The sequence below is a fragment of the Scyliorhinus canicula genome, chromosome 25 (assembly GCF_902713615.1).
Source record: "Scyliorhinus canicula chromosome 25, sScyCan1.1, whole genome shotgun sequence".
NCBI classification, from domain to species: Eukaryota; Metazoa; Chordata; class Chondrichthyes; order Carcharhiniformes; family Scyliorhinidae; genus Scyliorhinus; species Scyliorhinus canicula.
Window position 1 is genome coordinate 3,403,853 of NC_052170.1, and position 23,201 is coordinate 3,427,053.

The 23,201-nt window shown below is 44.6% G+C and overlaps 1 protein-coding gene across 3 annotated transcripts; it reads right to left on the minus strand.

Annotated features, from left to right (window-relative positions):
- Positions 1-2,175: 2,175 nt before the first annotated feature.
- Positions 2,176-22,125, minus strand: LOC119957176 (surfeit locus protein 4-like). Of its 3 annotated transcripts, none has more exons than XM_038784971.1 (6): positions 22,026-22,076; positions 18,827-19,013; positions 10,524-10,600; positions 9,187-9,230; positions 6,252-6,438; positions 2,176-4,151 (listed from the first exon to the last, which is right to left on the minus strand). In XM_038784971.1, the coding sequence occupies exons 1-6, from the start codon at positions 22,074-22,076 to the stop codon at positions 3,885-3,887; spliced, it is 813 nt and encodes a 270-aa protein (XP_038640899.1). In that variant the 3' UTR covers positions 2,176-3,884. The 3 variants fall into 3 exon arrangements, with proteins under 3 accessions (XP_038640899.1, XP_038640900.1, XP_038640901.1); XM_038784972.1 differs by lacking the exon at positions 22,026-22,076 and adding an exon at positions 19,772-19,938 and having other exon boundaries at positions 3,885-4,151; XM_038784973.1 differs by lacking the exon at positions 18,827-19,013 and having other exon boundaries at positions 3,885-4,151; positions 22,026-22,125.
- Between the last annotated feature and the right edge of the window lie 1,076 nt (positions 22,126-23,201).

Sequence of the window (23,201 nt, forward strand, 5' to 3'; positions counted from 1 at the left end):
AGACCTGGCTCCTCCCATTACCTACATTGTCTGTACCCAAAGCAAAACACATTCTTTTGTCTCTCCTTACAAGATGTCCCTTGAATTGTTTAGCCGGGACCAAACACAATAACCATCATAAATTACCTATACCCCAGGGGTCCTTCAAATGTAAACAAGTAAATGGTTCTCAAAATCTATTAGCAGAACACTTCACCTGCAAAACCATTGATCAGCTCACTTTTACAACACCTTTATCACAGCTCGAGCAGTCATACCGTCTGTATGCATCTTAACACGGGCTTTTAAACAAATTACTGGAAAAACTATATAAAATGGCAATTTCTTACATTCATCACAATTCTGGTTGCTTCTCTTGTTCCCTTTCCTCTGGAATGCAAACTTTTCATTCCGTAAGGTCTACCCCTCCCTCATTGAACCCATTCTCTGAATGTAACATATTACTCTTTTAACCATTGTTCTCTCCAGCCCCTTTAAACTATTTAAGTGTCTGTATTTCAGCTTGCCTTTAATATTGATATTCTTAAATTTCTCCCTTTCTGCCATCTTTTGCAATAATGCAGTCAGAAAATTGTTTCCTGATCCTTCTTCCTCTTAAAACCCAATGCCAGATTCTTTAATCAGCTTCCATTGCTCATTGGCGATATCCTTGCCTTTTCTAGTTACTGTTTATTTAATTCACAATCTCTTCACTTCTTTGTCTCACTAAGTTCCACGTTTTTGCATCATCTTCAGTCAGAATGCAGTTTCCATTTGCACAATCTCTTGTGGCACTGGTACAGTCCCTATCTCGGAGGCAGATACTCCAGTTCGGAATCCCACCCCAGGACCCGATGGCCGAGGAAGGTCCTTTCATAATGTGGCCAACAGACTGAGTGTTAACCTTCAAAAACCTTCCAACATGCCAATGGCAAGCGGTAAGAACAGCAGACACTCCTACTTAGCTATCCTGTGTGCGGAGTGGCATCCCTCGCCGACAAGCTGGCGACCTGTTCCAAATAAAACCTGCTATGGAATCCTATAAAAGTCTGCCTTTGGGTGTGGGGAAGAGAGTGTAATCAGATAATAACGGAAACGTAATCAGATAAAAACTTAAAAACCTCCAAAGGAGACTAAAAGTGTGGTTTGAGGTTCTGTCGAAAACATAGTTGAATAAATGCTTACCTCAGCAAGATTCTCAGGAAGTAAGTGTGGGTTGTACCACAGCAGGAAGCCTTTACCTACCGGCCCATCAGGAGAGTCTGACCAGAAATGTTTATTTTAATTTTAAATTTAGAGTACCCAATTATTTTTTCCAATTAATGGGGCAATTTAGTGTGGCCAATCCACCTACCCTGCACATCTTTTGGGTTGTGGGGGTGAAACCCACGCAGACACGAGGAGAACGTGCAAACTCCTCACGGACAGTGACCCAGAGCCGGGATTCGAACCCGGGTCCTCAGCGCCGTAGGCAGCAATGCTAACCACTGTGCCACCGTGCTGCTCCTGACCAGAAATGTTAATACCATTCCAATGAAAGCGGGAAATCAAGCAGCACACAAAGCAATCTCGTGTCGAGAACAAAATTTATGATGTGCTTTATCACGTATCCAAAAGATCTAGAATGCTTATCCAATTAATACTTTTTAAGTACTGCCGTTTGTGAGATAGCTCATCTGATTGCATAAACAATAAATCTGATCAATGGCCAGTTACTGTTTTGGGTAAGCAAGGGAGAAATGTTGACCAGGAAAGCTCCCTGCTCTTGACCCAGAAACCAGTGTGCTATCAGCGAAGTTTACACATCAGGAGGCTGTGTACAAATATATACGTGCACATACCTAAAAGGGATTTCAATGTGTGGTTACTGTCAAGTAATCCTCCAGAGTACCATAACTGACCTCATCAGTAGCTGCCACATTACTGAGGAGTAAGGCTGAAGTGGAACCTCAACACGCTGGATTTCTTTTCATGCTTTGGACAGTTTAGTCTGAAAAAGTACAGGGCCAAGAAAAGCATCTGGTTTCCCTCTTTCTTCACCAAAAGCTTTAGGTCACAGAGCACAAGAGTTTTCACCATGATCATGAATAGAAAATCATTTAAACCTTCTGCACAGATGCAATAACATTAAATCTCTTTGCAGCTGATTATGTATGTGTAAAGGACGGCGGCTTCTCATGACAGAGGAGAACAAGGCAGTTTTTCAATGCATTTAATGAGTCTTCCAGCAAAACTGCAAATACAACCACAATGTCAAGACATTCAAAAGTCAGCATTGCCTGTACTTACTGCTGCAGATTAAAGACATTTTTGTACTAAACACAAAAATTTATAAAATCATTATGCGTTTGTAACAGATTGTTTTGGCAATTTGTGTATCTGAGGTACAGGTGAAAAAGTTACCCCAGAATTGAACAAGGCTTTAAAAGGAGACGGTCGAGTTTTCGGAAGGGTTGCAACTTTGATCTGAAACGTATAACCTGCGGCTTTGTCTCACCCCCTCCAAGGGACAAGCCCACTGGTCGCCAAAGATCATCTGGCCCTCAAAATATTTTGTTTAACCATCTTCACACCTCTCAAATTAAAAAAAATGATGCGACTGCCAAATGTGGTACATAGCCTCACAAAAATACATGGGCCATCAGGGAATCTTTTCATAAATCGCTTAACTTTACCTGTGTATGGGCACTTCCACACCAACAAGAGGAAGAAGAAAACTATTTACTCCATTTCCTCCGATGACGGGATTCAAACAAGATGGAATAACCTTAAATTATGACTTGGCTAACAGGAGTAACTGCTATGCATCAGTCCAGGGTACTTCTCGGCCAAAGGAAATCATTACTTTGGCCATCTAAGATTTGACTAATAAAAAAAACAATGACACCAAACATATGGAAAATCAAGCTTTGTAGTAGTTAAAGAACTAATAATGGCAAGCAAAACATTGTCAACTCGAGCATTTTAGGTTCAGGACCTGCCAAAAGATTCTATATTAAGAATTGTACTAAGTTTCTTTCCAATTGATTCCTTGACTGCTTATTGAACCAGACAGTGTACAAGTATCAGGTGAACCTTTGATTCAGTCAGGCAGGTGCTATTTTGGCAGAGAGGCAATTTAGAAATACTGATTAAAAACAAAACCCTCCACCAAACTGTCGTGCTTTACTTTAGGTGGGGGATGGGACAAAACTATAGTCTCAAAGTTGCTGTCTGCACAACAACTGAGATTGAAACTCAACACATTGAAACATTGCTGTGCAAGGCACTTCAGATCGTAGCAAGGCACCTGTAGGACATCTTCAGGTTTGCAGAATCTGAATATTCCATTCATTACACCACCAAATAGGACATCAAGATGAGCTTGTCCAATTTGTCAAGATATGTTTGTTTTATTCATGATACAAGTTGGAACGGTTCAAGGTTAAGGAATGTTTAATAGCCACATGCAATACACCCAGATTGAGAGATGGCAACCGTCACCATTAATTTTGCCATCCAACCTCAAGACTATTTTAACTTCCTCTTCAGTCAGCCTGCACAGAGAAATTCATTAAATAGATTGTCTGAAACATCACAGCCCAAAAAAGAGAAGCTCCCTAGCCAATCAGTCCCCAGCATTGAAGCAGTACCAAAAGGTGATGTAAAGAAATATACCAGAACTGACCGCCTGGTAAATTTTGGCACTGATTTTAACATCACTTAATACTTGAATACTGGGAGGAAAAGAAAAATGGTAAAACTGATGCATGTATGGTTTTTAATTTACGTTGCACGTGAAGGAAATCCGATAGGAGGAGAAAAAAAACAACTATTCAGATTCAGACAAGAGAGAACTGATACTGTAGTAAAAATAATTAAAAAATTACACAAATATATATATATTTCTCTTCCAAAGAACCTCTTCACCACTTCTTCTTGTGTTCGTCCATCGAGACTCCACCAGGCCCCAGTGCTACTACTAAGAGGAGGCCGCCAATCACAGACATGGTTTGGAAAAAGTCATACTTTAAGAAGTCATGCATGGGCTTGTAAACTGGGACACTCCAGAACGGATTTTGGATCAGATTCAATGCAAAGAGCCAGATGACCAGTGTGAGAGCAGCTAACTTAGTCTTGAAGCCAATCGCCACCAGGATTATCAAAGTAGTGCCAACAATATCTTGAAGAATCTAGGGCAGAAAAATTGCAAGATATATATTTAGAGAATACAGTACCCAATTTAAGAAAATAAATCACCAAGGCTCCATTCCCTCCCTCTCAAAGATACCGACTCATGCCGCAGTAAAGCTCCCTGGACACCTGCACCCCTTTAAAACTATGCGTGGTAATAAATAACTATGTGGGACATGGAACAAGCCCTCAACCTTGTTTCGCTGTTTAATTAGATCACGGCTATCCGTAACTTAATTATGATTCCCCCCCCGCGTAATATTTGATACTCGAGTCCAACAAAAACAATCCACCTCAGTTTTTAACTTTTTCAATTAACCCCCAGCCTCAGAAGTTTTTTTACGAAAGAATTCCAGAATAGAAGGCAGCACGGTGGCACAGTGGTTAGCACTTCTGCCTCACGGCGCTGAGGTCCCAGGTTCGATCCCGGCTCTGGTTCACTGTCCGTGTGGAGTTTGCACATTCTCCCCGTGTTTGAGTGGGTTTCGCCCCACCACACAAAGATGTGCAGGTTAGGTGGATTGGCCACGCTAAATTGCCCCTTAATTGGAAAAAATAATTGGGTACTCTAAAATTTTGTTTAAAAAAGGAATTCCAGGTTATCCTGCATCACTGCTGAATAGCTGAGCTCTGTAATGAAGGTTATTTTCCGGGCAGCACGGTGGCACAGTGGTTAGCATTGCTGCCTACGGCGCTGAGGACCCGGGTTCGAATCCCGGCCCTGGGTCACTGTCCGTGAGGAGTTTGCACATTCTCCCCGTGTCTGCGTGGGTTTCACCCCCACAACTCAAAGATGTGCAGGATAGGTAGATTGGCCATTCTAAATTGCCCCTTAATTGGAAAAAATAATTGGGTACTCTAAATTTATTTAAAAAAAAAAAAAAAATGAAGGTTATTTTCCTTTGTGTGGACCCCTCCCTCACCAGATGGAGGTAGCCAAAATCCATCAGCTTTAAAAAAATCATCTTTAACAGCTCAATTACATCATATCCTAATATTCTCGGTGCGTGCCAGCCTAGTGTGTGCAACCTGCCCTCTATGTAACCCTTTCTGCCCCAGATGAATTTGCGTTTCACCAGAGGCCAACATATCCTTCCCGATGGGCAAGGGTTACGGGAGACAGACAAGAATCGAGGCCACAACCAGATCAGCCACAGCAGGCGATGGGCAGAATGGCCTACTCCTATCCCTTATTGCCTTTGATGTATAGTACCCAGAATTAAACACAGTACTCTGAATGAGGTCTAACCACACCATTATATCACTTGTATAAATTCTGCCCTTTATATTCCAATAGATCACTTCACGGTGAAAGATTCATGGCCAAGGTGGACCCTATCCTTGTTTGATACCATCCGTGCAGTTTCTAGGTTTGACAGGATACATTGGAGGATAAGGAACTGGTAGTTCGTTGGGAGGTAGTAGAGGTTAGGGATAAAGGGAACCCATTGGCAGAATGTGGTAAATTGTGCTCCATGGAGACTCAGATTTTCTCACACACACATAAGGAAAATCTGCGTAGAAGCGAGTAGGCAGTTATAATGGGATAGCCAAAGGCTAAGAGGACAAAGCTCTGGCTGAGATCGACGTGGGAATGTGCAATATCATCTGCGTAATGCAGATGAGGATCCAAAATGGTTCTGTATCGACCATAAATCTCTGAAGTACATCAACCTCAACTCTGAAGTGAATGATGTTGGGATCATTCATCTCAGAACATCTGGCAGATGCTCCATAGATCAAAAGATTTACTGAACTAGCGGAGTCCCTCTGGTCTCAAAATTAGATGTTGCACTCTGAACAAAAGCCGGAGCAGAAAGTAGTATGCAGCAGAGTACAAGCTGCTGATGGGAGATGGAAAGGGGCCATGTAGAGACAGGCTAGCAGTTAGAATGCTTCATTCATCACGCTAAACCCAGTTAATACTAACACAGCATGAAAGACACTGAAGGTTACAAGTTAACTCAACCAACACTTGTGTAACATTGCAGAATGAGGGAGAACTCCCTTGACTACAGCATGGAGCATTCAGAATCTAATTTATCACGGTACTGGCTTTCCATTGAACAAATGCGTCGATATTTGGATGTGTCACTCACCATAAGAGCATTCAAGGAGAAGTGCAACAAAGTCATGAACATTAGGACAAGCAGGACACGGCCTCCCAACTGCATGTACTGACGTGGAGAATTTGTATCCATGGTCGGGACACCTGCAAACATGGTTTTCCCTTCAGATCGAGACTCAGCCAGCAGCAGCAACAAGCCACCTCCAAGTGCAAGATTCCTAAATATAGGGTGGGGTGGGGATTCAAAGTGAGTCCAAATAATGACATTTTAAACAAGGTGTAAAAATACTGTACTTCTTCCAAATACTGAACAGCTCGAGTCTACAACACAATTCAATTTAGGTGGATTGGCCATGCTAAATTGCCCTTAGTGTCCAAAATTGCCCTTAGTGTTGGGTGGGGTTACTGGGTTATGGGGATATGGTGGAGGTGTGGGCTTGGGTAGGGTGCTCTTTCCAAGAGTCGGTGCTCCTTCTGCACTGTAAATTCTATGATTCAATGCAACACACAATTAATTCCCATTATTCACAGGAAGTAGGGGCGACACATGTATGTTTCTAATCAAAGCTTCACTTCCCCAAACCCTCTTCCCTTCTGAAGACAAATGATTCATAACGGCTTCAGATCTACTGGTATCAGCAGCTGTGTTACTTCATCCAAGTGGCCCATCTCTGGGCCTGGACAGCGAGCACAGTTAAAATGCTCCCCATCAGCATCAACACGCCAGCATTTCCAGGCAGCAATCAAAAGCAGGAAACCTGGCCATTTTCTCAGCAAGTTTAGCCACGGTGGAGGGAGGGAGAAATTGAAAAGATTGTTGACGTACATGCTCCCAATCACCTAAACATGAGTTGGTCCATCTCACCCTCACACCTGATTGAAAATTTCCTCAATTAACGTTTTGAGGGGAGGGAGGGTCACAGAATAATAGTGCAGAAGATGCCCTTTGGCCCATCGAGTCCGCACCATCACAAAAAGCACCTGACCTGCCTACCTAATCCCACTTGCCAGCACTTGGCCCATAGCCTCGAATGTTATGACATGTCAAATGCTCATCCAGGGTCTTTATAAAGGATGTGAGGTAACCCGCCACTACCACCCTCCCAGGCAGTGCGATCCAGACCGTCGCCAACCTCTGGGTAAAAAAGCTTTTCCTTAAATCCCCCTAAACCTCCTGACTTGAACTTAAGCCTCCTCGTGACTGACCCTTCAACTAAGGGGAACAGCTGCTCCCTATCCACCAAGTCTATGCCCCTCATAATCTTGTACACCTCGATCAGGTCGCCCTTCAGTCTTCTCCGCTTCAACAAAAACAACCCAAGCCTATCCAATCTCTCTTCATAACTGTTCCATCCCAGGCAACATCCTGGTGAATCTCCTCTGCACCCGCTCCGCAATCACATCCTTCCTATAATGTGGCGACCAGAACTGCACACAGTGCTCCAGCTGTGGCCTTACCAATGTTCTGTACAACTCCAACATGACCTCCTTGCTTTTGTAATCTATGCTTTGATTGAGAAGACAAGTGTCCCATGTGTCTTTTTCCCCATCTATTAACCTGCCTTCCTGCCTTTAGTGATCTATTTACAAACACGCCAATGTCTCTTTGTTCCTCAGAACTTCCCAGTGTCATGCTGTTCGTTGAATACTTCCACGTCAAATTTCTCCTTCTATAGTGTATGAACTCACACTTTTCAGGGTTAAATTTTATCAGCGACTTATCTGACCATCCGGTATGTATCTTCCTATAACCCAAGACAATCAACCTTACTGTTAATCACCTGGCCAATCCTCGTGTCATCCGCAAACTTATTGATCCCACCCCTCACATAGTTATCCAAATTACTAATATAAGTGATGAATAATAGGGGCCCCAGCACAGATCCCTGTGGTACACCATTGGTCACTGGCTTCCAGTCACTGAAGCAGCCATCTGTCATCACCCTCCATTTCCGACACCAAGCCAATTTTGAATCCACATTATTAAATAACCCTGCGTCCCATGTGTATTTGCCTTATTTTTAAGTCTCCCAAGTGGACCTTGTCAAAGGCTTTACTGAAAACCATATAAACATCAACTGCGGGCATCAGGGTGGAGCAGTGGTTAGCACTGCTGCCTCACGGCACCGAGGACCCGGGTTCCATCCAGGCCCCAGGTCACTGTGTGGAATTTGCACATTCGCCCCGTATCTGCTTGGGTTTCATCCCCGCAACCCAAAAGATCTGCAGGAACAATTAAGGAACTAAATTGCTCCTTAATTGGAAAAATGAATTGGGCACTTTAAATGTTAAAAAACAATAATAAACTATATCAACTGCAGTATCCTCATCTACACACCTGGTCACCGCCTCAAAAAATTTGATCAAATTTGTTAGGCATGACCTCTCTTTGACAAAGCCATGCTGACTATTCCTGATCAAACCTCGCCTCTGGAGCCCCTGCAATCATCTCCCTTGCCTCCCACAGCAGCCTGGGACACAATTCATCTGGACCTGGAGATTTGTCCAGTTTTAAGCCTGCCAACACCTCCAATACCTTGTCACTCCCTATGACAATTTGCTCAAGAACCTCAATCTCTCTCCCCGACTTCCATACCTACATTCTCTTGGATGACGATTGGTGTGAAGTATTCATTCAACACCCTACCATTGTCCTCTGGCTCCACCCACAGATTGTCCCCAGGGTCCCTAATGGGCCATACCTTTCCCTGGTTATCATCTTCCCATTGATATATAGAATATATATATATATATATATATATATATATATATAATATATATATATATTTATTTATATATCTTGCTATTTTCCTACTTTTACCAGCCAGAGCTTTCTCATATCCCCTCTTTGCATGGATAAACCATGATAAAATCTTCAAGCTGAATTTTTAGCTTTAGAAACCCAATGAATTAACATGAATGTTAATTTTCAATAACCATCAAGATTGCAGTATCAATTCACTTACCTTATAAGAAATTTAATGTCCCAGAGAATACTGTAAGCAATAGTCTGAAAAAATAGAGCAACATTATATTAATTATAATTACAGCCTTGAAACCTCATCAATGTAGTTGATTATCACGGAATCGTAGAATATTAAAGCACAGGACGTGGCCCTTTGCCCCATCAAGCCTGTGCCAACACTGTAGTCCCACTCTCTTTACTTTTTCTCACACCTGTTCCTTACATTATCAAATAATTATCCAGCTCTCTTTTACAAGTTATTCTAGATCCTGCTTTCATCAATGTTTCATGGTTGAATAATTCTTCATCTCCTCACCTCCCATGTTATTCTTTCAATTATTTTAAACTTTGCCATCAAGGGATGGCACGGTGGCACAGTGGTTAGCACTAATGCCTCATGTGGATCCGGGTCATTGTCCGTGTGGAGTTTGCACATTCTCCCCGTGTTTGCGTGGGTTTCACCCCCACAACCCAAAGATGTGCAGGATAGGTGGATTGGCCACGCTAAATTGCCCCTTAATTGGGAAAAAAAAATTAATAAAGAAAAAAAATTATGCCATCCAGTTATTGGCTGAGCATACAGAGGAACAGGATTTTTCCTATTTAGCCGGAGAGTGTGGGGTAGAGCGTATCCCAGTTTTGTTATGGCGTGGGGCTCAGTTATCCAGCTATGGAGGGCATGCACTAGAGGGTAAGTTGCTTCCCGTGAAAGTTACCAAAATATCAGCTTTTGGATATCTGTCAACCTCGTATTGTAGTTGTAGGGAGGGGAAAGCAGCATTCACCAAGTGGGAGAAAACCAAACTGGGTGGTAAGCATTTAAAACTATGGGCAAGTAACAAAAAGCGTCCGAGGACCTGTTTGGCGAATGGAGGAGCAATGCAGTTCTGGGAGATAGAACGGAGAGTGACTAATCTATTTGGCACATTATTGTGTCCTCCCAGAGACCAGTAGTGCGCTATTACAGGCAGGACATAACTAAGAAAGCATACATAAAGTTATTTGCTACAAGCAAACAGTATTAAATTTGTGGATAGGAGTTATTTCAAGGTGAACATGATATTAATCTTGTGGAGATGGTGACAGAGGCTTAAGTAAGTCCTCTCAGGACAATAAATTTCTTGTCTTTCAGGGTGGAACATGAGTTGTTGCCACAGTACCCACAGCTTGAGTTACTAATCTCAGTAATGCCACCATGACACAATGAAACATTATCTTTTCCCAGCAGGTAAGAAAGGACAGGAATGAGCGAAAATTACAAGAAAAATCTGTGTTTGCGTAATTCAAGAGTAAAAGAATAGTTCTTGTAGTGTGTATGTGTCTGCATTCAGAATTTACCTGCATAGCAATAAGTCCAAATAAACCACAGCAAGCGTAAGGAACAAACTTCCGACTCAGCACTAGAATACACCCCCCTGTAAATAAAAAGACAGCTACTTACATGATTACCTGACAGGATTAAAATAACCAGTCATTAAAAAAAAAAGACACTTTCAGGAACATTTTTAACCAGCACCGAATGCCAAAAAGGCAGCAAAATACAATGTCAAGGATTGTCAATATTCAAGGGTAAACCTCCAGTATTTTACCATTTGTATAATGGTAGACTTGTATTGAATTAAAGATTATTCAACAAATTGGGCGTAGAGGATGGAGGAGTAAAGGGTGTTACTCTGTCAGAGGCAGGGGAAGGGGCTACAGATGTAAGGGCCACTAATTTTCACAATAATTATAATCTTTATTGTCATAAGTAGGCTTACATTAACAGTAATAATAATAATAATCTTTATTGTCACAGGTAGGCTTACATTGACACTGCAATGAAGTTACTGTGAAAATCCCCTAGTCGCCACATTCCAGCACCTGTTCAGGTACATTGAGATGGAATTCAGAATGTCCAAATTACCTAACAGCACGTCTTTCAGGACTTGTGGGAGGAAACCGGAGCACCCAGAGGAAACCCACGCAGACACAGGGAGAACGTGCAGACTCCGCACAGACAGTGACGCAAGCCAGAAATTGAACCTGGGACCCTGATGCTGTGACGTGACAGTGCCTAACCACTATGCTATATTACAAACCACTAGTTGCCTTCATTACAAATATAAATTGCCGAGGACACAGTTTGTTTTGGATTTCACATTTTGTAGCCTGTCAATGATGGCAAACTCTGTTTCTGATAGTTGTCCTGCTGCTGAAGCTGAGGCCACGGTGCTTTCAAATGGACGTGACACCGGGGGAGATGTTGCTACAATCCTTCTACATCTAGAATTTAAACTTGGGTTATTGTATTTTGTACAGCTGTCAGATCACTCCCAGGCAAAATCCATCCTCTGCAGTGTCACTTGATTGGCTGTCACCATAACATTGATTTCACACTTATCAATCTGTACAGATTAATTGGGATTCCAAACATTCCTCACTTCTTCTGCACAACCTGTAGGCACAAAGCACGGGCTGCAGCTCCACTGGGAAACTATCCACTGGGAAAGCAGCCACAGTACAGTATAGAGGAGCTGACTGGGGCTGTGCTGTGCTCGTTTCATGAAAGCATCTCCTTGCGCATGGCCAAGCTGGTGCACCTACTGATCCATTTCTATACACACAGCTGAGGCAAATCCACATTACCCTGCATCACCTCACTAAGCTCTTCAATATGGATGGCTCCTCAGTCAGTACTGTGGTTTGTCACATCGCACAGCATCCAAAACAAAAGTACATGCTCTTGTCACACGCCCAGGCATTTCACCCGTCCTTCGCACCGTGAGTTCAAAACAAAATAAATTTAATTGTGCAATACATTATTCGGGCAGCACGGTAGCATGGTGGTTAGCATAAATGCTTCACAGCTCCAGGGTCCCAGGTTCGATTCCCGGCTGGGTCACTGTCTGTGTGGAGTCTGCACGTCCTCCCCGTGTGTGCGTGGGTTTCCTCCGGGTGCTCCGGTTTCCTCCCACAGTCCAAAGATGTGCGGGTTAGGTGGATTGGCCATGCTAAATTGCCCGTAGTGTAAGGTTAATGGGGGGGGATTGTTGGGTTACGAGTATACGGGTTACGTGGGTTTAAGTAGGGTGATCATTGCTCGGCACAACATCGAGGGCCGAAGGGCCTGTTCTGTGCTGTACTGTTCTATTCTAACTGTTTTGGCTGGAGCTGTAAACTAACAGAAAAGTCAAAAGCCTGGACTTGACCATGGACTAGACCATGACAGTGCATGTAAGCAACAGAGTACCCCTTTTGTACCCATTATCTATCACAGGGTCTCTTCGGGTTTGTTAGTTACAACGTGCTTGGCAACAGGAGATAAGTATATGGCAGATTTAGCAATCTGATCCCTGAGCCAGTGGAGCACTTCAGGGAACTATAAATGATTGATCAGGCAGCTAGGTTCATGAATAGAACCTGGAGTGGAGATTCTTCTCATTCAGCTCCAGATAACCCTTCAAGTCCAAAGTGATCTCAGCTGGACAAACAACAAGAAGCTTACTGTGGGTTCTATACTGCTAAACTGCTTTAGCTGCTGGCCTTTCCCATATGTTAAGTGCGGTTTCTTGCAGGAGTGTGCATTCTACCAAGCAAACAGAAACTCTTCTCGTGTGACTTGGCTTTCCAAATCAACAAACATGATGCGTTTGACAGGTTTGAGCCACTCAGCTTACCATACAAAACTCCATAAATGGTTATAGGGTTTAACTACTCATGTTGTACATTGGGGAAACCTCTTCTCTGACAAATGCTCAAACCAGCTGGAATCTGACAGTGCAATATGAACATTTTTACTGAGATGATTTCTTAACAATGTGCATTTTTTAACAGGTGATATACTCCAGTGATCTCAATGATAAGAATTATTCGATAAGGGGATTCTGGACGTTGATCATTCACTTTCCCTCCTCTTGTGACAAAATATTTCATTCTCTGTCATATTCAAGACATGACGAAGACAACCAAAACTGGCAAGTTTTAACAAAAAGCATCCGAGGTCTCTCCTTTCTCAGCTCAGGACTCGAAGCTTTCATCCACAAAGCCACAAATGCACATTCTGGAAGTTGTTGATGCAACAACATTGCCTCAGAGAAACAAAACTCACCGACACCTCCAGTGCTATTTATTTATTTTTTATTGACTAACTAACGTGATCAAGTTTAAAAAAAAATTCAGAGTACCCAATTCATTTTTTCCAATTAAGGGGCAATTTAGCGTGGCCAATCCACCTAACCTGCACATCTTTGGGTTGTGGGGGCGAAACCCACGCAGACACGGGGAGAATGTGGAAACCCCACACGGACAGTGATCGAACCTGGGATCGAACCCGGGTCTTCAGTGCTGCGAGGCAGCAGGGCTAACCCACTGCGCCACCGTGCTGCTCCGAGTGCTATTTATTAAGAATACATCAATAAGAAAAAGGAACAACCGAACACAATTTTTGCCAACAGTATTTTTTTTTAAAGCAGCGTCGATAACTTCAGGAGCAAAGTTTGACCAGAGTGAAAGATGATGATGACAACAATAAACTGGGACAATGTTATTATACCAGAGGCTGGGATTCGACGTCTCAAGTTAACCCCGTTTTCTACACACAGTCTTTTCAAAGTCACAAAAATAAGAAACACAAGAGCGAGAGTGGGAATGCGAGCTTACAGCAGTTTTCAGGGAGACCCCTGACTGTAGTGTGTTCTGTGATAAACGGTGTCAGTGTGTGACCCTGCTTCTATACAGCTCAGTACCACTCAGCACCATTTAAACACTGGCACAGAATTTTTAAACCTCTCTTTTCAAAGTGTTGTCGAATCAAATTCCCACAATTTGGTGTGTGAATTTAGTAAAACCCTTAGTTCCAAATGCAAAACAATTAAAAATCTTCAGAAAGAAGGTACGATGCATATAAATACTTACAATGAAAGGAGGATGAAAGGCTCGAGAATAAAAGATTAAACAAATTGGGTGAGGAAGGAGTCAGGTGCTGGGGAAAGGGTTATCCTGAAAAGTGGGGAGGGTGCTACCCTGGAGAGAAGAGGGTGGTTGGGGGGGGGGGTATTCTTGTGTCATCCTGGGAGGGGGAAAGGGGCTACCCTACAGGGAGAGGGAGCAGTAGAGGGAGAGAGGGGAAGGGTGGTACCCCAAGATGGGGAACCGGTAGAGTAGGATGCAGCCCCGGGGGGGGGGGGGGGGGGGGGGGGGGGCATTACTATCCTGAGGTGATACGCTGATATGGTTGGTTAAAGGATGGTGGGAGGAGGACTGTTGTTTGCATAGATCAGCTGGCTGAATGGCCCGTTTTGGTGCTCGTCACACTTTGTAATTCTATATTACAGCGTGCCAAATTTCCAGATGTGTTTTTTTAAAATTTAGAGTACCCAATTCATTTTTTTTCCAGTTAAGGGGCAATTTATTTTTTAGTGTGGCCAATCCACCTAACCTGCACATCTTTGGGTTGTGGGGGTGAAACCCACGCAGACACGGGTAGAATCTACAAACTCCACATGGACAGTGACCCAGGGCCGGGATTCGAACCCGGGTCCTCAGCGCCGTCGGAGCAATGCTAACCACTGTGCCACCGTGCTGCCCCTACCAGATGCGTTTTAATTTCCTTCAACTAAATGTTGATAAAATCAAATCCATCTTATAGTTTGCACCAATGCCTTACTTACCCTCGCAGTCTGGATCTTCAGCTCTCTGCTTAATCATAAGCTGAACTTTCGACCCTGCATCCAGTCTGTAACCATCATTGTCTCTGACCTTCAGAACACATTATACCTGAAGCTCCCTCTCCATTGCTGCTGTTGAAACTTCTTCCAAACTTGCACATTAGAGTTCTCCAATGCTGCCGTACACAACCTAAATTTATTCCCACCTCTGTGGCGCGCCCTCCCGCAAGTCCACATAGCCTTCTTCCGAAATGAGCTTCAAAATCCACAGCTTGTGCAATATGAAGACCGTCTACTTCTACCCTGTCAACATGTACCCCCTTTTTTAATTTGTTCCCCAGCTAGTTTTCGGTGTTACGAGACTTGACTTCATGCCAGCCTCCCTAGCTCTGACAAATTCTCAACTCAAAATTGTTAACACTCACATCCTGTCCTGTTGACCACACACTCGCTCAGCAATTAAGAGATTTCAAAATCCTTGCTATTTATTGTTTACAATTTCCCTCTGCTTCAGCAACCCCACTCAGTCACTTGCTTAACTGTATTTCCGCAGGCACCAGCCACCCCTTCGACATCACCCCTCTCACTATCCATCGTCTATTGTTGGTTCTTTTAGACATTTTGCCTTTTGGAATTCATCCTGGCACCTGTTTTGAAAAGCCTTTGCCTGATTTGTTTCCCTCTGCTTGTCTGCTCACAGCTCATCTTTCTACTTTTCAGACATTTCATGTTAAGAAAACTTTAGAACCGTGCGATATTGCTGACTCAAGCATTATTCTTCTTGTACCACACAGTCTTGGCGAATGCTGGTGCTTGCCTATTTACTAGGCGTTTCCCCATCAACAGACTAAAAATATCAGGTGTCCAAAATTTCCCTTACAAATTACGATATTTCCTAGGCAAATTTACAATTTGTTATACTGTGACGAGTCATGCTAATCATAAAGATCTGTGGTTCAATCCCTGATCTGCGTTTACTGATTCCTATTAGGATATTACAAGGGGAGGCACAGTGGCTAGCACTGCTGCCTCATGGCACTGAGGACCCGGGTTCGATCCCGGCTCTGGGTCACTGTCCGTGTGGAGTTTGCACATTCTCCCTGCCTGCGTGGGTCTCATCCCCACAATCCAAAAAGATGTGCAAGGTAGGTGGTTTAGCCGTGCTAAATTGCCCCTTAATTAGAAAAAAAAAAGAATTGGGCACTCTAAACTTAAAGAAAAATGGGATACAACAAGCTATGATAATTTTCACTTGAAAATGATTATGTTGAAGATGGGTAAGAACTAATCTCCTACCTCTGGCCCTCTGCCCCACAACAAAAAGAATTGAGATGGAACAAAGTTCCCATGTAAAGTTCACCAAACACTAACAGAAGTGCTACTGAAGACCTTTATTAAAGAAAGAAATGCCAATCAGGGAAGCAAGCATGATTGGAACAGCTCATCGATACCATCCAAATGCAGAACCAAAAACCAGTCATTCACTTTGGATCTGAGAAAGACATATCTGAATAGTTTCTTACTGGAAAACCAGGAGCAAAAGGATTTGGGGTCCAAGTACATAAATCACTAATAGGTCACAGAAAAGCAAATGGAAAGATTGTCTGAGATTATGACAAAGTGGAGGAAGTTACCAGCTGCACAGAAACATTGGCTAATCAGTACTGTCTTCAGTTTTTGCCACTGGGCCTCAGGAAAAAATATATTGGTCTCAATGTACAGTGCAGATTCACTGGACTAAAGGGGCAAATTATTGGGGAAAGTGCATGGCCTGTATTCATTTGCTTTTAGAAGGTTGCTGAAGAATCTAATCAGTGTTTAAATGATATTGGGATGGATGTCCAATCCCGCGACACCTCCATTCCCCACCTGGGGGGCTGATGGTTCGCCACTTCTTCTAGAACAAAGGCTTGAACCATCCCCGTCCACCATCACCGTCCTTCGCCTAGCTGATCTTGTTCTCTCATTGAACAATTTCTCCTTTAACACGTCTTACTTCCTGCAAATAAACAATGTGGCTATGGGTACCCACACAGGCTTCAGTTATTCCTGCCTTAATCAAGCTCCCTCCCACAACGCTTTTTCCGTTATGTCAGTGACTGCATTGGTGCTGCTTCATACTCCCAACTGGACCTGGAAAAATTTATCTTCCAATTCCGACCCTTCCCTCATCTTCACATGATCCATCTCCGATACTTCCCTCTCCTTCCTTGACTTTTGTCTCCATTTCTGGCGATAGACTATCTACAAATATTCATTACAATCTCACTGACTCCCACAGCTACCTCGACTGCAGTTCCTCTCACCCAGTCTCTTGCAAGAACTCAATCCCATTCTCCCAGTTTCACCACCTCGGTTGCATCTGTCCCAAAATTGTACTTCTGTCACGTCTTGCTTTTTCCTGAATCGAGGGTTCCAACCACTATGGTTGACAGGGCTCTTGATCAGGTCCATCCATCTCCAACACCTCTGCCAGCATCCCTTCCCCTCTCTCCTAGAACCATGATAGGGTCCCCATTGTCTTCACTTTTCACTCCACTAGCCTCTGCATTCAAAGGACCACCCTTTTCCAGCATGCTGCCACCAGCAGACACATCTTCCACTCTCCACCCCAGCAGCGTTCTGTAGTATACGTTCCTTCCGCCCCACCCTGGGCCACTCCTCCACCACCCCCAACTTCCCATCCCCTTCCCATGCAATCAAAGAAGGTGCAATGCTTGCCCATTTACCTCCACCACCCAAGGCCCAAAATACTCATTTCAGGTGAAGTAGCATTTCACTTGTACCGCCTTCAATTAACTCTACTGTTCTCAATGCAGTCTCCTCTACATGCAGACTGGATGACGCCTTTGCTCATTCTGCAAGTATGACCATAACCATTGTGTCGCCTGCCGTTTAAACGCACCACCTTGCTCTCATACCAACATGTCCAGCCTTAGCCTGCTGTCATGCTCAATGCAAACTTGAGGAACAGCATCTCACCATTTACAGCCTTCTGGATTTAACATCGAGTTCAACAGCTACAGACTATCAAATCTCTCCTCCATTTTGATCCTTTTAGTTAGTTCAATTTTTTCCCTTCTCCAAATCTCCCCCACTAACCCTCATGGGGCCACCTGTGACTTGGTCTTGATTTTCACTTTAAGAGCACTGACTTGTGTTCATTAACACATTCTGTTATCTTATCTTTATGCCACTATCAGCACGTTTGTTAGTCTTTACCAGTACCATTAACGCTCCTTTTGTCTTGTGTTGTATGATATCTTTTTGCAACCTGTCCTGAGCTCCCACTTATCCCTGACATTCTATGTTGCACCACCTGCTCCACCCCTCCTAAACAGCATACAATCCATAACTCTTTAGTTCTAAAAAAAACCATTTTGCTTTTAGCATATTGGGATGCAGTACGGTAGACACTGAGAATCTATTTTCGGCGGTGGGGGAAATGCAGAACAAGGAAGAATAATCTTGAAAAAAAGAGAGCTTGGCTATTCAAGGGTAACATCAGAGGAGCACCTTTTCACACAAAGGATATTGGAATCTGAACGTGCTCCCTCAAAATACTGTGGATGCCAGTGAATGGAAATGTTCACACTGAAATCAGTAAGTTTTTGTTCAGGAAGGGCATCAAGAGATGTTGAGGAAAGACAGGTAAATGAAGTCAAGGTGTAGATTAGGTATTCTCTAATATAATAGCTGAAGGGTCAAATGGCCTGTTCCCATCCCACAAAAGACAGTATTGCAAAAGTAACAATCACCCTCACCAACTTCACAAAGCCTCGTGAAACTCTCAAGGGCCTGACCATTTTACCTCAGGAAGGAGCAGTGCTCCGAAAGCTAGTGATTCGAAACAAACCTGTTGGATTTTAACCTGGTGTTGTGAGACTTCTTACTGAATATTTCAGACACAGGTTTGGGACACTGCTACCACCTTCTAAAAACAAGATAAACTGCACACATACTTAATGAACCTCTGTTAATATCCAATCTCACCTAGCTGTCCGACCATATTGAGCAAGACAAATATGGCAGCTAAGAAGTTCCCACAGTACCAGGTCATGCTGATGTAGTCACACTGCTCGTTCCATTGGAACCACATGCGGATCCCATCTTCCAGGAACGTGCTGATCAGACACAAGTGTGCAACATGAGGCAGGAAACGCTTGGTCACACGTAAAAACTAGAAAATACAATAGAAATTCTGTCATACTAAAGTCAAACAGGTTGTGAACTGTGTAAAGTACATTTCAATTAGTCATGATTGGTTCCCAAACCCCCCCCCTCTGTCCTGGATTACTTTATTCCCGCTGCATCAAATGCCTGATTATTCAGTTTACCCGCAGGCAGAGAAACAGAAAATGTTAGAAACTTGCAAATAAAAGACAGAAAATGCAATGCACGACAGTCTTTCATCCACTAAAAAAAGCCAACAGCCTTTATAAACCAACAAGCCTATTCGGTGAGAAATAATGGGTTACCAAACTTCAGCAAGAGTTTGGGCTTCAGGGCTCAAACTGCCAAGAGTTTAAGGTACAGAGAAGCCCCACAGCTGCAGTTTCAGCATTTTCATGCTGAACATCGGAATAAAGGAATGCAGAAAAGAAACATTGTCAATTTATTCACTAAGAAAAGGAGATAACATTTCAAAAAGATATATTTCTGAGCTTTATAAGGTTGACTCGCACTCGGGGTTTTGTCCTTCAAATATTCTGATGCATATTTGACCCTGCACTGAATGTTTTACATACCTACTCATTAAAATCCAAAACATTTGTGCCAAGACTCTCAGTATTAAAATATAAACACCCTTGCTCTTGTTTAAAAGTGCACCTACTAACTAAATAATATCCTGGGAATCGGAGCTCATCAGTGCCTATACTATATCTTACTATAAATTATTCCAATATATCAATGTTATCATCAGTTTTCATTACTCACCATCACCCTTTCATACAGATTGTAGAAAATGTCACGTTTACCAGTCAACTTGTTGCATCAGCATCCACTATGAAACAGCCAAGCATTTACTAACATTCCTCCAAGCCCTATAATCTTTATTTTCAAAATATTTATCCACTTCTTCATCATGGGTTAAATTCCTGGTTCAAATCTCCCTCTGTGTACAGACTGCTCTCTCACACTGCTCCTTTGATGATCTTATGAACAGCGCCATTTCATGATGATTTCTTTGTACTTAAAAGAGCTGGGAATGTACAAAAACCTGCCAATTTGGAAACTGCTCATCAACTTTGGAACTTAACTATTAACACACCAGCTACATATGCTGGGCAGTGTGTGTTGGTGGGTCATTCAATACAGGGGATTAGAACCAGTGGACATCACGACTCAATCCTATTCTCACCTCGACCATATACAGCTCACAGTAGCAATACAGGTTTAATTTTTCTCTTGCTCACTTGTGCTTTCAAGTCAACTTGAGTTATTCCTACCTGAAAACTTTGTGTCAATTTGTAATACTCAGCTTTTCACCATCTACCAGTGAATCATCAAAATAGGAGTCAGCCTACCCCGACAACATATGGGGAAACTAATCTGTACTTGGTAAATGTGCCTTTAGTGCCCTATAAATAAATGCAGAAACAAAAGTTTGCCAAACACTGCAAGATGGTATGCAATCTGTTTCAAACCACATCAATGTCATAAATCACTCAATCACTTGTTATCGAGGCAGAGCACAACTGTCTTCATTTTCAGAGCACAAGGATTTAGGAAACATTCATACACAAGATATTAGCCTGGTGATTTACGAAATAAATGTTTTACCGGCAATCATCAGTTTCTGCTGCTAGTTAAAAGTAGATGAGAAAAACTAATTCAATACTTTTCAAAGGTGTGAATTATAAAACTGGATTAATATTTTAAATTCTGGATTCCATTCTCCTCTGCAGTAGTTAGCCATTATTTTCAGGGGAGCAAATTGAGTGGCCACCCTCCTGAGGGGAGAGCAAACTGAGTGGCCACCCTCCTGAGGAGGGAGCAAATTGAGTGGCCACCCTCCTGAGGAGGGAGCAAACTGTGTGACCACCCTCCTGAGGAGGGAGCAAACTGTGTGACCACCCTCCTGAGGAGGGAGCAAACTGTGTGACCACCCTCCTGAGGGGAGAGCAAACTGAGTGGCTACCCTCCTGAGGAGGGAGCAAACTGTGTGACCACCCTCCTGAGGGAGCAAACTGTGTGACCACCCTCCTGAGGAGGGAGCAAACTGAGTGGCTACCCTCCTGAGGAGGGAGCAAACTGACTGAGGGGGGGACCAAACTGAGTGGCCACCCTCCTGAGGAGGGAGCAAACTGTGTGACCACCCTCCTGAGGAGGGAGCAAACTGTGTGACCACCCTCCTGAGGAGGGAGCAAACTGTGTGACCACCCTCCTGAGGGGAGAGCAAACTGAGTGGCTACCCTCCTGAGGAGGGAGCAAACTGTGTGACCACCCTCCTGAGGGAGCAAACTGTGTGACCACCCTCCTGAGGAGGGAGCAAACTGAGTGGCTACCCTCCTGAGGAGGGAGCAAACTGACTGAGGGGGGGACCAAACTGAGTGGCCACCCTCCTGAGGAGGGAGCAAACTGTGTGACCACCCTCCTGAGGAGGGAGCAAACTGAGTGGCCACCCTCCTGAGGAGGGAGCAAACTGAGTGGCTACCCTCCTGAGGGAGCAAACTGTGTGACCACCCTCCTGAGGAGGGAGCAAACTGAGTGGCTACCCTCCTGAGGGAGCAAACTGAGTGGCCACCCTCCTGAGGAGGGAGCAAACTGTGTGGCCACCCTCCTGAGGAGGGAGCAAACTGACTGAGGGGGGGACCAAACTGAGTGGCCACCCTCCTGAGGAGGGAGCAAACTGAGTGGCCACCCTCCTGAGGAGGGAGCAAACTGACTGAGGGGGGGGACCAAACTGAGTGGCCACCCTCCTGAGGAGGGAGCAAACTGAGTGGCCACCCTCCTGAGGGGAGAGCAAACTGAGTGGCCACCTTCCTGAGGAGGGAGCAAACTGACTGAGGGGGGGACCAAACTGAGTGGCCACCCTCCTGAGGGGTCAAATTGAGGGCCAGGCTGCTGCCCCCACGCTAGGCCCGAGTAACAGCGACGTTTCCCACAGTCAGCAGTTCGGGTGGTCTCAGGGGCGGGGGGGGGGGGTCTGCAGCCCAGGGCCGGGCATCTCGGCCTCCGGGGCGGGTACCTGGTCGGCGAGGTCCTCGGCGGTGCCCATCACATCGCTCCGGACCGACATGGCGCTGTGTCTGCTGCGGGGCCCCGGGGCTGAGAGGGAGGGGGGGGGGGGGGGCAGGGGCGGGGCGGCGCCGCTCCGCGTGCCCGACTGCCACGTCTCAGCGCGCGAGGCGGCGGGCACGAGCCCGCGGGGCGGCGGCGGGGAAAGCGGACGTGAAAGAAGGGATGTGGTCACCCGGGAAGGCGGACGCAATAGGGAGAGCGCGCGCACTGCCTGCTGGGCCCATTGTCAGGACAACATGTCAACTGGAGCCAACAGCAGCCTCTCAATGAGGGAGAAGCAAGGAAGGGACAAAGGACAAAAACACTGTGAGATCCTATTATGCACGACGGCCAAGTTGTGCGCAGCAAGATCCCAGAAACAATGTCATATTGACCAGTTTTTTGTCATGTTGATTGAGGGATACATATTGACCAGGCCACTGGGGTGAGCTACCCTGCTGTTCTGGGAGTAATAACCTTGGGGATGGGATCTTTCGCATCAACATAGAACAAACAGCGCAGAAGGAGGCCATTCGGCCCATCGAGCCTGTACCGACCCATTTAAGCCCTCACTTCCACCCTATCCCCGTAACCCAATAACCCCACCTAACCTTTTGTGGCCACTAAGGGTAATTTACCATGGCCAATCCGCCTAACCTGGACGTCTTTGGACTGTGGGAGGAAATCGGAGCACCCGGAGGAAACCCACACAGACACGGGGAGAACCTGCAAAATCCGCACAGACAGTGACCCAGCGGGGAATCGAACCTGGGACCCTGGCGCTGTGAAGCACAGTGCTATCCACTTCGTTTGAAGATGGAGCCTCGGCTTAGCGTCTCGTCTGAAGGAAGGCACCGCTAACGGTGCAGCACTCCCTCAGCACAGCACAGGACTGCCAGCCTTGATTTTTGATCTCGCGTCCAGAAGTAAAACTTAAAGCCAGAACCTTGGGATTCCGAGCCCAGACCGCTACCAACGGCTGGCATGACAATTGAGATGATGTGGCGATACCGCGTTGGACTGGGGTGGACGCAGTAAGAAGTCTTACGACACCAGGTTAATGTCCAACAGGTTTGTTGCGAATCACTAGCTTTCGAAGCGCATCAGCTCCTTCCTCTCAGTCACCTGAGGAAGGAGCTGCGCT

Excerpts from the sequence above, each read along its gene's own strand:
- LOC119957176 (XM_038784971.1), bottom strand. The coding sequence starts at position 22,076 with ATGTCGGTCCGGAGCGATGTGATGGGCACCGCCGAGGACCTCGCCGAC. Across the intron at positions 10,601-18,826 it reads CAATATGGTCGGACAGCTAG|GGGGGTGTATTCTAGTGCTG; the intron begins GTGAGATTGGAT and ends TTTTATTTACAG. Across the intron at positions 6,439-9,186 it reads GACATTAAATTTCTTATAAG|GAATCTTGCACTTGGAGGTG; the intron begins GTAAGTGAATTG and ends CCCTATATTTAG.